Here is a 16939-nt window from a genome sequence, read left to right as displayed (position 1 = left end):
ATATATGTTTTTAACCACTTTTAAAATCTATTCAGCAATGTTTTTTATTCCTTTTTTGCCACGTTCTATCAATGTTTAGCCTCTCATTGTTTTATCACTGATATTTTAAGAGTATCTTCTTTATTTATTAGTTTCCTTTGATTTGTATCCTCCTGATTGACGTCAGTCTTTTGATAAAAAAATCTAATAATCACCTTAATTATTTACTATCGTTTTATATCTATTATTTAAACACAACAAAAGCTTTACACTGACATATTTATGACCCCACAAATGTGCACTTCAAAAAAGGTTCCCTGCATACGCTTTCCTTTACTTTCTTTAGTAAATGTATCTCGTCTCATTTTTACTCCATCTTGGCGTTTGATGCGCACTCTTCTTATTGGCCTAACATCCGTATTTTGAGTGTTTTTAGTGCATACCCTTCTGTACCCTTGGAACCAGGAATTGAGGTAGCTACTTCTATTTTGTATAATCCCCAAAAATCATGTTACATTTATATATATGTTCCATTTACAACACAGTCCCTTCCCCTATTCTTGCCACTTTCAATGTTCTACTTATGTTCGTGGCTCAGCGCGAGTCCCTCGGCATCGACTCTCCTTCAATCGGCCAGTTCACCTTCCATCCACGGGGCACCAGTGGGGACCGGACAGGAATTTAATCAAAGAAGGGCCTTTCAACTGTATCTTCTTACACATGTTTTTTTTTTACGCCGTTCTCCATAGGAAGCTCTGTGGTCTTCTGGCTAATGGCGGGAGCAGTCTAGCATCCAGAGGTCTGGATCTGAGCCTAGGTCGATTAGATCTGCACTGCTACCAAAATGTGCTCTAGCATCTTGAAGCAGCTCTTGTGCTAGATGGAATTACCAATAAAGATCTCAGACCAAATAGCCAAACAGACTCAAAGAATATGGCAAAGTACTACTTTATTCTCAGTTTAATAAAGCAGGGCCAACTGGCAGACATCGGACTGATGCTTGCACACTCAAAAACTTGATGACGCAGATGTTTGATACCCCAATATGCATAATCTATGTTGTCATAGTATGTAGCAAACTGTAAAACCTATTGACGGGAGGGATTGGTATGGGGAACATATCTACTTATAGAATACAGATGGGTTAGTACTTCATTGGCTGCCCCTTATCTGTAGGACACGCCTGAAACTACCTCTAGATACGTACAATACTGATTATAGTCAGACAAAAACGGATTGGTCAATGCAACATTGTACAGCAGATTACCCCATTGACCCACTGATTGGTTGCCATTCCCACCAACCTTGGACTTTCGGCTCGGCTAGCAGCACGTAAGCAAAACGAAACCCAGGTGCTTGAGTCATGTCAGGTTACTCTCCACGTTGCCAATTAGTCCATCGGCTCTCATCTGTCCAACCATAACACACAGTTTCCTGTTTGTAGTTGACCCTGTAGCTTGCTCTCTCTACTGGGACACTTCAGGGAGTGTAAGCACATCACTTTCTTCAACGGGGGCTTAATGAATATGCTTTGTTTTTGACTTCTGAATCACATGTGAGGAGAAAGTAAATGTGTCCATTTCAACCTCCTATTTAATTTACTTATGACGTTTGTCATTGCTCCTCTTGACCTCTAGAGACTTGCTCACTCCATCTTGTAGAAGCCTTATCCATTGTTAATTGTCCAATACTTGGCTCCTGCAAATGTTTTCTTCTTCTTTCATCTAAGAGAAATATGTCTCACGTCCATGGCTTGTCCGTCTGCCTCCCTTTATGCTGTGCAATTATTCCTTGAAATAGCATCCTTGATCCCAGGCCAACCTAAACTCCTCTTTATTCTGGACACAAAGCTAATTATCCAACGTCTACTGACTCTGCACCCCTGGTCTGTTTCTGAGGTAGCTGGATTGATTAATAACACGAGCCGACGTCCGTTTTCCTATCGTGGCCGTCCTTGCCACGTTATATTTTCCTCTATAGCAAGCTACTATATGTCTCATCCACCTTGTGTTACTGCGTATTTACACTAATTGGTCAGCAAGTTACTTCTTTTGCATACATCATTACTCTTAAGTATTTTCATATTGTTTCAGTATGTCCTATTATATTTTCTTTTTGACATCACTCTGCCCTCATCAGATTTCACTCAACATTACATGATGTCCAAAGGTGCGTGGTGACATATTTGCACTCTTTCAGTCAAAGGGTACATTCTGTATGGTTGCCTCAGTGAATATCATCTTTCGTACACTCAATGCGGTATAGGCATAACACATGGAGTCCCACATATAGCCCTACTCCTGCTGTTCCACTATGACGGCGGTGAGGGGTGGGGGCTAGGGAAAATACGTCCACCTGCTTCTCTACATACTGCATGGCTCGATCATTGGTTTTCTGTTGGTCAGTTTGCCCCTTCTCTGCAGTGCTGGATGTTATTGGATTGTGGTGCCTGTTTGGAATCTGCATGAACGTCTGCATTTCGAGTTTTGCAGTTGTTTGGCTCCAGTCCTGTTCTTACTGGCTGCCCACAAGGGGATTCTGGGAGTCATGATTCTGAAACAGAAAAGAAAGAACGGTGGCCGGCCACTGTTTTGGGGAGGCATTGAGACACAGAGTGGTATCAAGGTTGACATGCCAGCACATGGGTGAAAATTTTCAGGGACTAGGGGACCCACCTCCCCCCAATTTTCACTTCATCTGTCTGGGGCAGTGCTAGTTCTGACTCTTGTTTTAATAAGCTTCCTGCCCCAGGTTGAGAAGCCCCCCCCTCTCCATTTGACAGAGTCATGACCTTGAACCTGACACAATAGCCAAAGTCAGCTGTGCTCTTAAATCACGCACAATGTAATCACGGTCTAAGACAGTTTTCATGGCCGTTCTTCCCATTCTAGGCCCAGTGTCCAAGATGGGGTAATAGGTCTTCACCATTGTCCTTTTCTTACAGGCCTAAAGTAACACCAAGAGGCAGCGGGCTTCTCCAACTTCACATTTCATGACTGTTATAGTTAATCAGGGTACAACGGGGTGTCCCTCAGTTGCTCAGCCAGTCTCCGGGTCCAGATATGCACATTAAACTCAAACCAATCCCTTTAATCCTCATGTGTATTGCTGATTTTAGGGTTGCCCCCCCCCCTCCTCCGGCCCTCCATCCACTTGTCAGTGGGATCTGTAAGTAAAACAATGTTCACTTTTTTGGTTACAGAAATAAAGTGTGCACCAATTGAAGTTGCACCACTCTTGTTGTTTTTATGGTATTCATTCATTTGATGCACCTTGATAGCGTTTATGCCACCAAAGCTTCTTCGCACTTGGGAACAGACATGCAGGTAAATCACAGAGCCAAGCGCTTCGCCCATCTGCCTCAGACCTAAATATATGGCCACCTTTCTATCTGTGTGTAGCCATAAGGGAAATTGAAATAATAGAAGTCAACTTTGCTTGCAGTGGGTAGCCTTCCCTTGTAAGATCACAAAGGCTAATTTAGGGGAAGCAGGAGTACTGTACACATACAAGTGGTGTTCGTGTTTTTGTTGCATTAACAATGAATTGACTGTGTGACCTTAATTTCAGACAAGTGATGCTTAAGCCTCAGCGTGTCGCTGTCACCGAGTGCCATGCCTTGGAACCCGATACATGTCACTTATTTCCTTGGATACTCTAATCTGGCCCCGAGTTGCACGCATGTTCGAGCTGCTGGCTCCTTTTGGTATCCACAGCAACGTGAAATCCCTGCTGGAATTATAGGCCGAGGCTACAAGGCAGGTGCACCTGCGAAGCGTCTTATTGATCGGATCTTCCAGCCTGCACACTTCATTCACCTGGCCCGAAAACAGCTGACTGGAACTCGAGTCCTGGTTACTAGCATTCAGCCACCAGACATCCCAAACGCAAAGGGTCCCGCTGTTTGCTTACAAAGTAGACGTCTTATAATGTGTTGATAATACAAGATAATAAACATATTTATTATACTGTGATGTTATCAGGAGAGGATCTTGCCGTGTACACCTCGAACAACTAGCATATTTCAAAGAAAAAGAAAGGTTTTCAGCAGCACAGCTGTCCCTTCCTACAGGTAAGCGGCAGGCTAGCCACACTCACTGGAGACAACTAGACAAATTCGGCGAATAAAAAAGGGAGAAAAAGATACTCCCAACAAAATATAGGAAGCAGTGAATACATCGGGGGCCTGCCCATTGGCCCCACCCACACAGCTCCATGGATACAGCAGCCCATCACTTTTATTTTGCCCGATTTTATAGGTGCAAATAACTATTTATAACAAAAAGGTGTCTGCTTTAAAGTTAGGAATGTGAATTATTTTTTACTTTCTAAAAAAAAAAGACATTACTCTGAACTACAAAAAAACAGGGAGTAAAATGCTGGCACTGAAACATCTTATGTGGATCCCTGGAGGTATCTGCATATTTTGCCCTTCTCCTGCATACACCAGCCGGGGTGCCTTCGTAGTGAGGTGCTGTGGTGGCAAGTACATTAAATACATGTTTGCCTATTCTTATTTGGGATAGTTTTCCTTGCACTCCTGCACCGTGACTAAATACGTATTCAAGGCCAGGTTTCCCCATTCAGCCATTTTGGGGGCCACCCTGCACATGGCTCTGTTAGAAAAGAGGAAAGGGGCCTCTTTAGTGTTGATAGAAGGTGAGGCAGAAAGCTGTGGCGTTGATGGGTGCAGGTCTGAGGGACATTGTCCCCCTAAGTGCCATCTGCCTTCTATTGGTGTGTTGAAGGAGAGCGACCAACATCTGATGGACTGCAGCTCTTTGGGGCTGGTTGTCCGCTGATGAGGGGGGAGTGTTATAGGGATAAATATGAGAGCTTTGGCATAGTGCGATTAGTGTTGATGTGTGAACGGATGGGCCTGTCACAAGGGAAGTCACCATTTTATGAACTGTCCAATATTCGGCCCAGCCCGCGAAACTTTCATAACTGTTAGGACATATGATGTGAGTAGCTGGGCTTTTCACATTGATGGCACATGGCTAACGTCATGCTATGTTAACAGTGTGATTACATGGATATGTGATAGCAACACCTGGCAAATAAAGCAAGTGCCTAGGCAATTAAACAGTGCCTGGAAAAGGGTCCGAGAACTGGGAAAATGAAGGGAACGCCTGGCAAATGTGAGTCCCTGGGCAGGTGATGGAAAATGCTGGCATATGGTGTGCGTGCCTGCGCTTATCAAGACGTGCCAGTCATTAGGTGTCCGTTCCATGGGCAATTGTAATCCACAAGACGTTCATCATTAGGTCACTAAGCTCCATATTGGGTAAGGCTCACTACGCAAGTGCTGAGACTGGTCCCCAGAGCTATTTGACGTGCTTTGCACATGAGGTGCTGCATTCATATCACTAGAGACGTCCCTGTCTAATGTGAGTGAAAGGCGATGTTAGACCATTGACCGGAACAATGTGTTTGGTCACAAACTGGATACAGCAATTAGCTGCTTTTGCGAGGAACCTGAATTGCCTCCATCCCGTTTCTGAAATGCATTTATAATTATTCATGTGGAATTGTATGTATTCATTACTTTCAATACTTTGCTCTTGCATGGGTTTCAAGATCGCCCTCTGAGCGAGTATTTCCATTGAACCCTACGGAGAGTGACTTTCTGAAGACACAATAAAATAAATAACTTCTGCAGGATCCCATCTACTGGACATGGGGTCAGAAGATGTATCCGTCTCTGGTTAGATCCAGCCTTTGCTTGCATCCATGATGACAGAGTAAAGCCATATTGTGTTATCTTATTACCAGTGTATGCAATGGCAATACCTGGGAAATGGTGTGATTATCTGAGGAAATAACGGCAATTAATGCCTGGTGAATAGTGTGTGTAACTGAGATTCGATGGCAACACCGTGGATATTTTGTAAATGCTAAGCAAGTGTATGACAGTACCTTGGCATATGATGTACATTTTTGATGAAAGTTACGACTACCTACCTGGCAAACGGTGGATGTACCTGGGTGTTAGATGGTAGCCCCTACTGTCAGTACCTGGGCATATGATGGCAGTACTAGGCCGAACAAGGATACTGCAGAGCAAATTATATTAGTACCTGGACCCGGGGGTCAAGTCCGAAACATTAAAGTGGGGGGACACGTCAACAAATGCAATGGGATGTGACGTCACCAGAAATTAGCATATCAAGGTGAAATATGCACATTTCATTAAATTTTCTTTGCATTACCACCCAAATTGCACATGAGGAATGTCATTTGCCTTTCATAAAAACACACACACAAATCCCAGAGAGGATTTTTTCTTCTAATAGTGTTTTTGAAAACATTAAAAGATGTGCATGTTTTAAACTTCAAGAACCAATTCTAGTGTTTTCCCTGGGAATTGCAGTACCGAAATGAGACATTTTACCTTGAGTTGTTTATTTTTCATCAGGTTATATAATGCAGTGAAGTGTCCGGCCTACAAACCTGACCACTGTGGTTCGATCCCCGTGGTCGTCTTTAATGCATAAATTAAAAGAGGACATTTTCTGTCCATCATTTTTGCTGGGGGCGGAGGACTTAGTCCACCCCCTGAAAAAAGTGTGGGGGGGACTCCGTCCCCCGCGTGTACCCCCGACTTAAGCCCTGCCTGGACTCATAATGGCAAACGGTTTGCGCACTTGGACTTTTGCTCAGAAATCCGATCTAAGGTGTGATTGCATTGGCACATTAAGGTAATATCGGAATGTATGGCTGCAACACTTGGCATAGGGTGGGAATAAGAACGATCTGTCAACGTGAATCATTTCTTTCTTGTGTCCCATTGTAAATGCCATCCCCTCCTCTTCGTACCCCTCCCCTCCCACATGTGTGTGCACAGAAAACGTTTTCAGTACACAATTCAAACGTATTGACTTTCTTGTTTAGAGTGTTTTGTTTGTGCAAATTAGTATGAGGTCTGTGTTGTAGCTTGTCTGTAGTGAGGGTCTTGTGGTGTTGGGAGATCACAATGGAAGGGTGGAGGTTTGAGTGTTGGAGTGTTCCAGGTCAGTTGGAAGGGGACGCTGGTGTGTGTGTGTGTGTTTGGGGGTGGGGGGGGGGCGGCCAGTGCCTATGTCAGGAGATTACTTTCGTATGCCTTACCTGGTAACCTGGAATACACGTACCGGAAGACTTGCAGAACTCGGCGTCTTCCTTAACCCACGAGGCTACTTCAGCCTATTCCGACAACGCAAGTGTTTTTAGTTATGTTCAGATCCCCAAACTGCATTTCTTGCAAATATGTAATACATGTGGCTACATTAACCACTCGCCTCCTGTACGCGCATGTTGCTATAAGAGTATACATTACAATGCCATTAAGCAGAATTCTCATCTGCGACCATAATGAATCTACGTTTTTCTTTTTTGTAGTCCACACTTGAGGTTAAACAACATCACCCTAATATCAACTCATGGCCTTCCTGCTAAATCTGTGCCGGGCTTAACAGATGGCCGAGCGTTTCTAGCAAGCAGGTACGTGTCGCTGTCCGTTATCTTGCATTTGCTTCACGTCACGAAAATGTTTGGGTTTTGAAATGCGTATGAAATGTCGGTGTGTCGTATGCCACAGGTTAGCAGAATATGTGGGTTTCTCTGAAGCCAGAGTCTCCACGGGAGTCGCAGGCGCCCCTAGCCTGCGCAGCTTTGAGATACCACAGGGTTTGACCCAGTTAAGCTCACCCTTTTGTTAATACTGTATGCATAGTTACTACCCGTTCAAGTTTAATTCCACACTCCTTTTTCTTCTACATTGTTGCTCAATTTGATTTGTTCTTTCTAGAGAACCAAGGCTAGGCCAATTTTCTCAGTTTGAGGCTGTCTTTGTTGTGCCACCCCTGCGAGGCCTTTCTTCCCGCTCGACCCATCGCGCCTTTATACAGGAAACACTTTTCGGAGGCTCTCTTATTAACCTGGTTTTCTCTTGCAACTTATCCGACAGTGAACGTAACAGGGCAGTGCCTCGTATGGTTGCCCGCATTGTTTCAGACTTGCTTCTTTGGGCAGCCTGACTCGTCACCTTGATTTTAGCTTCCAAATGGATATTGGCCACATGGGCGTAGGAGACCCATACAATCTGGGGGGACAGGGGACACCTTGGGACTTTGCTTTTTTAAATTTATTTATTGTGTTTTAGTTAAAAAACTCAAATTTTCTCAAAATTAAAATAGCAGTACGTATTAAATCACATCTATAAGAAGAAAATAATCAGGATGAACATATCCTACAAGCCATAAAGTTGTTCTGTGTGTGTATGTTTATTTTACAATGACACAGAGCATTTTGTGTTGATTATGCAATTTACTTTACAGTACTTTCGATAAGCACGAAAGTTTTGAGAAAACAAACGGACAAGAGTGATTGTGAACAATGGTAACACGGGTAAGTGTCGACCTCAGAGGTATTGAGGTCAAAAGTCCACAGGGAGGCACATTCCAAAGACAGATGAGGTAGAAACCTACTATGCAAGGGAAGTGCGCCTGAGACTTAAGATGGTCCCAGGATTGGTTCACACAAGGTGTACACAACAGTCTTTACAAAACATACATGAAAGGGGGATGGTACAGTTGTGTCACGGGGATCGACACAGGTGTGTTTTGGCCAAAATAGGGCTTGATTGAAGCCTGTCTGTATGCTGGCCTTCGTCAGGAGGGACACCAATTGTGGTGCTTGTTCGTAGAATCTGTAGGTTTAAAAGAAGCTGTCAGGATCTCAGAGAATAATTGACTGGTTCATAAAAGTATTCAATACTGGCCGAGTGGTGCCGTGGTGATACATCACGTGGTGTATCAAAAAACAGCTTACCTGCTGCTGCAATAGCAGTAGGATGCTGTGGACAATCCTCATATAATTGCTGGATTGTTAGTGCAAAGTTGCACTTTCAGAGTTGGCCGAAGTGTCCTGGAGGCCGAAGTCTCTCAGGGTCCCGCAGACTGGAATGGGCCAGGGTCGGTCCCAAATCTGAGAGGAAAACCAAGGGAGGATCATGACCAAATGATCCTCAAAGAGGTCTACTAGTGGTGGATTCGGTGGTGGTGAGGGAATCCTGCCAGGGGTCTGTACCCCCTGTTTGCCGTGGTAGTAGTCCATACGTGCCCATAGAGTGAAGAAGTATTCTATGTGGACCTTGGAGAATAGTTCCGGATGGCCGTGACGTATCCATGGAGGTAAGTGGAGTGACGTGGTTCCACAAGTGGGTATGGCTCCAGGTGTAGTGTATCCTTTCTGGTGCGTCTATCGTAACTTGAGATGTGCAACAGTGATGCAGGCCTGTGCAGAATGCCTGGTAGACCACCAGGTGTGTAAGGGTGATGCATGAGTGAAACAGTGTGGTCCATGTTCAAATATCTGGTTCTGAAAGCGTCCGGTCTTATGCTTGGTGCAACGTGAAAACTGTGCATTCTGGTCTAAGGAACACAATGCACGCTGCATGTGCACAATTTTGTTGCTGGAGGCGGGGTCAATAGACAACTGTAGAGGTGCCTTGGAGTAGGAGTGCCAAAAAATGCTAATTGAAGCTAGTGGATAGTGCCTGGTTGCAGTTGTAAGTGGGCGAAAGCACGTGGTTAATTATACAACGACCGTACGTGAAAGTCGCTCCTAACTGCAGGCGTTGCGACATAGAATAGAGTAACACAGGTAAAGGACCCTATCAACTTACCGCAGTGCGTCTGGTGCTTCTGTGTTCGCGGGGTCCTCAGCTCACAGTGGTGCTGTGCAAGGGAGACCGGCTTCCGTGTCTATAAACGTTCCTAGAGGCTGACGTTCAGCCAATGGGGATGCGTGGTTGGTGTGGGAGGCGGCCGAGCGAACCAATCACATCATGGTCAGTGTTTTTAGAAAGGCGCGTGGGGGTGCGCTGGATGTAAGGTGCCTGGGTCGATTGGCCATTGTGGGCCTAGGCGTCCTAGTGTCTGTCGAAAGTGGGAGAGGGATCAATGGTGAATGTTTATCAACCATACCCGGTGACAGTCAGTGTGGCATCGTAGACAATCAATATTTAAAAGCATTGGCACAAACATGATAGCTGGTGTCAGCACTAGCATGGTACTGGTATAAAAAGGACACAGTATCATGCATTTTCATCCACAAGTTGTTGAAGCAAAAAGAGTTTTTGACGTAGGAGCTATTGACCCATGCATTTATACATTAAAATAGCAGTGTCACCACACAATTTTAGTCCCCTGGTTGCAAAAGTGGAACAATTGAGTGATGACGCAAGTTCTATTCACTGCGTTTTCATCCACAAGTTGTTTAAGCAAAAGAGTTTTTGACGTGGGGTATTAGCCCATGCATTTTTATTCCAGCCTGACTTGGGCATAGCTTTCAGTGGAATGGTAGCCTCATAGGCTACTGGCGATGTCTTCTTGTCAGGGAGGGCCTTAATTATGATGTAGAACATTGTGTAGAGAAGGTCAGTTGGGAGTGAAAGATTATGAAAAACGACCAGTGTGGTGGCACTGTGAGTGTGATTGTATTGAGAAGAGCGTGTGATTACGCAAGCTGCCACATAAAGTCCTTTTAAAAGGGGTAGAGAGGAGCCGAGAGGAATGTGTTGCCTTATTCTATGGGTGAGATGATGAGTCTTGCTGTCAGGATCTTCTGTGGGTCTTGCGCAGAGGTAGCACAAACTCCTACCTCCCCGTAAATTCTTGGCACCTGCAATTTAATTAGAAACAGGGAAACGTCCGCAACCTGCCCAGGAAAGAGGGTTAGGGTTCACTGGATTGCTATTGCTGAAAGAATTGAGGCATAGGAACCTGACACAGGACAGGAAAGCACCAATATGAAGCGTCCACAGAATAAGAGTGATCCAAAAGGGCTGTGCAAGCAATATGCCTGATTAGGCCTTTCGTGATTCAATGCACCTGTATAGTGTGCTAGAAGCTGAGAAGGGCTGCACTGTTGCAAAAGTAATTGACTTACTGGAAATGTATGAACAACAGAAATTAGATTAAAGTTCACCTGAGTCACCAAGCAGAAGTTGGTGTAGAAGGGTAACAAACTACTGTTGCCCATCAATGCTGACCCTTATCTGACCACACAGAGTGAAATAATACCCTGTGGAGCACTCGCGGACCGTGGGCTGTCGCTTCTGCTGTGGGTGTCACCGGGGGGTTGTCGGGTGTGGGCGGTGTTGGGGCCCCTTGCGGCGTAGTTCGGGGAGATGTGCTGCATCTGACGGCCAACGCTCAGGCGGTTCCTGTCTTGGGTGTGTTGGCCGCGCATGCGTGGTCTGCTTACCAATGGCGGCTGTGTGAGCCTAAAGAGATGTTAATCGGCAGTGAAGCAGAGTGCATTATACATGCGACTCCTTATTTCTCCGCATCAGACATGCCTTAATTTATCCCAGAAGAATTAACATCTACCAATTCAGGGGTCTTTTGTAACGCAATACAGGGTAGGGCATTCATACATGGGACACACTTCAACTTTCCCAACGATGCCCTGTTAATCCCTGGTCATGAGCAACATCCCGGAGTGTACCCACAAGCATTCCACAGTGAGGTTGTCGATGAATGAGAATGTGAACTTATCGGATATAAAAACACTGTGCCAAATGGCAGCACGTTGCACATGGAGTTAACGCTGTCCAAAACGAGGGATCCTGCACAAGATGCTCCACCTACAAACATTGTGCATGATGTTTATTGTAGTAAGATCCGCAAGGAATGCGTTTCAAGTGGAATAATTTTGGGGTTGGGTCAAACGACCGTCCACACAAGTGCAGACCAAATAATGCCTGAAGTACGGCAGCCCATTGATGCAATCTCTGCCCCAGATCTCAATGAACTGCCTCAGTATTCTTCTAATGCAACGACAAGCATAAACTCACTTGTAGTAGTAAATAAACTTCTACAGGACCTAACTAACATTAATTTGGCTCGAGTTGCTCTAAACTCAGATGAGCCAACGAGAGAATGTAGTAGTAAGGTACTATTAGAACTTGGCATGGGTCAATCCAAAATAAAGACTGCAAATGATATTACAGGACGTTCTATTCCTTCTAAGCGTAGAAGGATAGAAGACAGTGATTCCACAGGCATCATCTGCTCACAAATAAGAGAACAGAAGAAACAAAACTTAATATTGCCTACACAAAGCATCGAAGGTTTGGTCCAGAAATCTACAAATCTAACGATGAGCAAGACCCGATCATCTATTGAAAAAGAGTCTAGTTCAGATGATTCCTCTACAGACTCATCATTCATAGAAGGAGAGTATCCAAAAATGTGTAGACTACAGCACCGAACCAGGTCGAGAACACTGCAAGGACCTGCAAACCAGGAAGAACTTCTCGCCAAAATCATGCGAAACTTGCAACCAGTCCTAATATCCACACTGTCCTTGTCTTTGAGCCTGTTCATTAAGTTGTACGAGCAAGTGAAGGACAGTTTGAATGATCTAACCACGCTAGTCGCCTTGATGAACTCCAAAGTGGTCAATTTGGAATTTAATAACAACTTATTTAAACAAATGTTTTATGAATCAACAAATAAAATTGACTGTTCTTTGGCGACCTTAGTAGATCAAAAACAAATGAATAGCGATAACAAGAAGCTTCTGACTGGGGTGGCCAAAGAAGCTCTCGGCTTATTAAGGCATCAAAAACATCACGCACATGATGGACTCAGTCTTCAACCTAGAACAGCTCACGTTGTTCATGAAAGTGAGCCCGTTGGATCTCGACCAGCAGTCAAGGAATCCAATAAAGAGGCAGTTAACAAAGAAGCACCAATTGAAATGCCTGTAGAGGTTCTGACTGGAATTGATCATGCAGGACAGAACTTGATATCAGGTCAAACTACATTGGATACAAAAGGCTCAACAGAAGCGCCATTAAAAAGTAATGCAGAGAACGAAGAAGATGCTTGTGAGGATAGTCTAATTCGATCTAGTTCCCTGAATGGTGATAAAAATCTTTTGGGAAAAAATCTGCTTGAAAGAGCATCTGCACCAATTGTTGAAATCACATATTTTGCTGTTGCAGTGGAAAGTGCCCAAAACATGGAAAATAATGCAAACGGTGATTCTCAAATGCCTTCAACTTCTGTCGATCTTAGAGGGGGAACTATAGACCTTATGAGTCCTGGGCTGCCTCCAGATTCAGACATAAACACTGTGGAAGACATGTTCTCGATCTTTAAAGCCCCACAAAAAGAAGTCGGCAAAGCAGTTCAACCAAAACCACCACTAAGTAAAAAACCTAAAAATCAAAAAGTGAATAGACCTTGTATAGCTAATAACTAGAGAAAATTCCTCAGAAACATAAAAGCTGTAAGCCTTACTATTAATTCAAATGCAGTGTGCATTCAGGCAATTCCAGTGGCTCCTCAAAATTTGAAGCCGACTCAAGTGGTACAAGACAGCACAAAAGACACCCAGGCATCCAATACTGAAATTCCTACTGATCTCCTGGAGCTATCTGTCTATGAGGACTTTGATGTAGACGAACTTGAGCAACTTCAAGATCTAAAGGGTGTCGACCGTGCTGTGGGAGAATCCGTTGAGCCTCCCGTGTTACCTCAGTTCTTAAAGGATAAACCGGCTAGAGTATGCACGATAGTGCCATCCTTCAGCCCGGAACCGATGACGTTGGAAAATCCACAGAGCCCGCCATTTGTGACGCTCTTCGAAAAATGGGACAAACTTACTGTGTCCCAGCGTAACGAGGATCTAGAGCTCCTCTCAACAAACACAGGCCCTAAATCAGGCATAGAGAAGAAAAAAGGGAACTCCACCAAAAAAATTGTCAAGGACAGAGTGAGAAATATCAACCAGAACAGCAATTCACAGATGAGAGGAATCTCCGAGAATGACCACAAGAAAGCCCATTAGACAACATCTGTGAAAAGAAATTATGTGAGGCAAAATATCAAGAACCATCTAAGTGCGAAGTACTGCCTACGCTTGGAACGCATAGAGGACATTGAAGATGATCTGTCACTGAATCAGAATAATGTCCTACAATTGTTGAACTATGTACCAAGCGTGCGTATGATCAACACAAACAACATAAAAATAGTTGAATTTTTTAAGGAAAATCAAAACGATGCGGTAAAACTTCATATTGACTCTCGCATAATTTGTAATATCATACTAGATGCCCCCCCTACCTTAATATCGATGGGTTTTGATATCACAGAGCCGCAACTAACTCAGAATCCTGAAGATAAACAACCAACATCTGATACTGACCTCAAAAGAGACAGAAAGCTAAATCAATGTCTTACACAGAAGGTCACAAGGAAGACCCAGCCTGAAATTATTGTGAATAACCATCAAATACCTACTGCTAACAACATGTCACAGCGACAAGAAGAACCGAGTCTCCTGCAACCATCGGAAACCAGAGAACCCATTAAAATAATCTTTGTTCATAAAGGTCCTGTATCTGGAGGAGACGCTACTATGCCCTGCACAATTCAATCCTGTAGTGAAATCACAGATTGGAGCTGTATCTAGTCAGCCTTAGCTGCTCAATCACGTGGCTAATGCCGCGATTCGGGTTCATTCAAGGAGTGCACACCTGGATGTTGGAATACCCGCGGTTTTGTTCACCTGTTTCAATCCAACTGGCTTGGAAATTTGAATATAGCGTGTCTGCAGGAAACGTGGCTGGTTGAATGCCCCACAGTAGATGGTTATGAAGTCGCTCTAAACCCAGCCATTAAGAAGAAAATGGGACGTCCATCGGCTGGCTTATTGACATTCGTACAAAGGAAGTCTGGTCATAAAATTCTGCAAGTGCTTAACATCTCACCCTACATTCAGAAAGTAGTAGTGGTCTTAGATGGGTGGGATGAGAATGAACAAAACCATTTATACATCTTTGTCTACTGGCAACACAGCTCTAGTGACTCAGCTGTTTTTATTGATAAAATTACTTAATCTATAGATCAAATTTACGAGCAGGAAGCGGCTCAGAAATTTCTAATCTGTGGAGACTTGAATATCAACTGTTTAGAGCTAACAAACAAAAAACGCCACAGAATTGCGGAAAGCGCATCTAAAGCTGTACAATGGTGTGCTGAAATGGATCTGAGAAATTTACAGCTTCTTAATGGCAATACCCCAGGTGACATACCAGCAAAACCAACCTGGAAGAGACTGAATCCGGAATCAATCCTGGACTAAAATAGAAAGCGACCACAATTTAATACTTTTGAAAATCAATTGCATGCAGGATGGGCAGTCCCCATTATTGGAACATGACATAGCAGTTGAACCAAGAAGCATTAGACTTAGATTAAAAGAACAAAATGTGAGATCGCTCAATAATGCCTATCAAGAAGAACATGGCCTTGTGGAATACCGTCATCTTCTAACCATCTTCTCTGAAGCACAAGGTGTGAGGAAAAAGACATTTATTAACAAACACACCTTTTATCTTGACATCTTGAAACAAAAAAGGTATTTGAGAAGCAAAATCAGAGCTTATGAGAAACCGTATACTGCCGAGGACTTGGTGAACATTAAAAAATCTAAACAGTCATATAAAAATTGGCTTAAGTCACATCGAGCAATCATGCTCCAACAGGACGCAGAACTGATGCTTGCAAAAATGCAAAATAAAAACATCAGTCAATTTTGGACTTTAATTAAGGAGCAAGAGTGCTCTCAGACGGCACTCCAAACAAACATGGTGACTGAAACCGATTGGATAAGTCATTATGAACATCTATATAAAAAGAAAGTTCACTTCCCTGAACCGGTACTGCCAGATCTGGCTAGGTGGGACCTGCAACTCAAATGTTCTGATATTCTCAAAACCATCAATAGAATAAGTACATAGCGTGCCCCAGGCCCTGATGGGTTGACCAACTTCATATTGGAAGAAAATCCGGAAGCATGTGCCGACTTCTGTTACATCTTGTTCGAAGACATCTCAAGTACGTGCGCAACACTGACATCCTGGAAAAGTGCAATAATTATACCAAAATTTAAGAAGGGCAACAGAGCGAATTCAACAGACTATCGCCCTATTGCACTATTGGATGTCCTGAGTAAGATCTACACCACACTCATACAACGCAAGCTTCTAGCGTGGACTACCGCTAGTAAGCATATTGACCAGAGACAAACACGGTTTGTTAAAGGAGTGGGGTGTAGCTCAAACCTCCTAATTGTCAACATATTGAAGATGGATGCGATAAGAACTAGCACTTAGACCTACCTAGCCATAATCGATCTATCTCACGCATTTGACAGCATAGACCGTGAGAGATTATGGTCAAAGATGCTTAATTGGAATTGCCCTCCAAGCTTACTGTTGGCAACAAAGGACTTGCACATGAATACTGTGATAAGAATTCGATTGGATCGCTCCGGCAAACTATCTGCGCCCATTAAAACCCAATGTTTAGTCAAACAAGGATGTCCCTTGGCTGCGATCATTTTCAATTTATTTATCTGCGACATTGATCAAGCCATTGAAAGCCCTAGATCATTCTCATCAAAAACAAATGGAGTGTCTATAAGTCATCTCCTCTACGCAGATGACTTGATATTATTAGATTTAACACCAATCGGCCTCCAAAGAAAATTGAACGCATTAGGTCAATATGTAAGAACCAATTGGTTGAACATTAACGCTTCAAAATCGGAAATCCTTGTTCTTGAAAATCTAAGTGGCCAAAAGAAAAAATGTCACCCAAACTTTCGCTGGCACATGGATACATCCTTATTGAACATTACAATGAATGCGTGCTGTTTGGTTATGCAAATCAATTCGAACATCAATGACGCCCCGTGGTTAAAACAACAAAAATGAAATGCCACATTCTAGCAGTTCAAGCTGCTGTCCTAAATCGGAAACATGGGAAATACTCCCTGCTACCAGCTTTGGCATTCTATAAACAAAAAGTGGTTTCTGCATTAATCTTTGGTGCAGAATGCACATTAGGCTGTCCAAAAGAGCTATGGAGCTCTCTTGAGAACATCTTTTGGTCTA

General features: G+C 43.7%; 1 protein-coding gene across 1 annotated transcript in view; it reads left to right on the top strand.

Annotated features, from left to right (window-relative positions):
- CFAP61 (cilia and flagella associated protein 61) overlaps positions 1-16939 on the top strand; it is a 2971729-nt gene that overhangs the window by 1994131 nt on the left and 960659 nt on the right. Inside the window, exon 19 of the mRNA XM_069608074.1 lies at positions 7360-7461. Within this exon, the coding sequence (XP_069464175.1) occupies positions 7360-7461 (102 nt within the window). The remainder of the gene's footprint in view (positions 1-7359; positions 7462-16939) is intronic.

The sequence above is a fragment of the Ambystoma mexicanum genome, chromosome 4q, assembly GCF_040938575.1.
Source record: "Ambystoma mexicanum isolate Mex_15411 chromosome 4q, UKY_AmexF1_1, whole genome shotgun sequence".
NCBI lineage: Eukaryota > Metazoa > Chordata > Amphibia > Caudata > Ambystomatidae > Ambystoma > Ambystoma mexicanum.
Note: the sequence above shows the minus strand (reverse complement) of the source record. Positions and strands in the feature narration are given on the sequence as shown.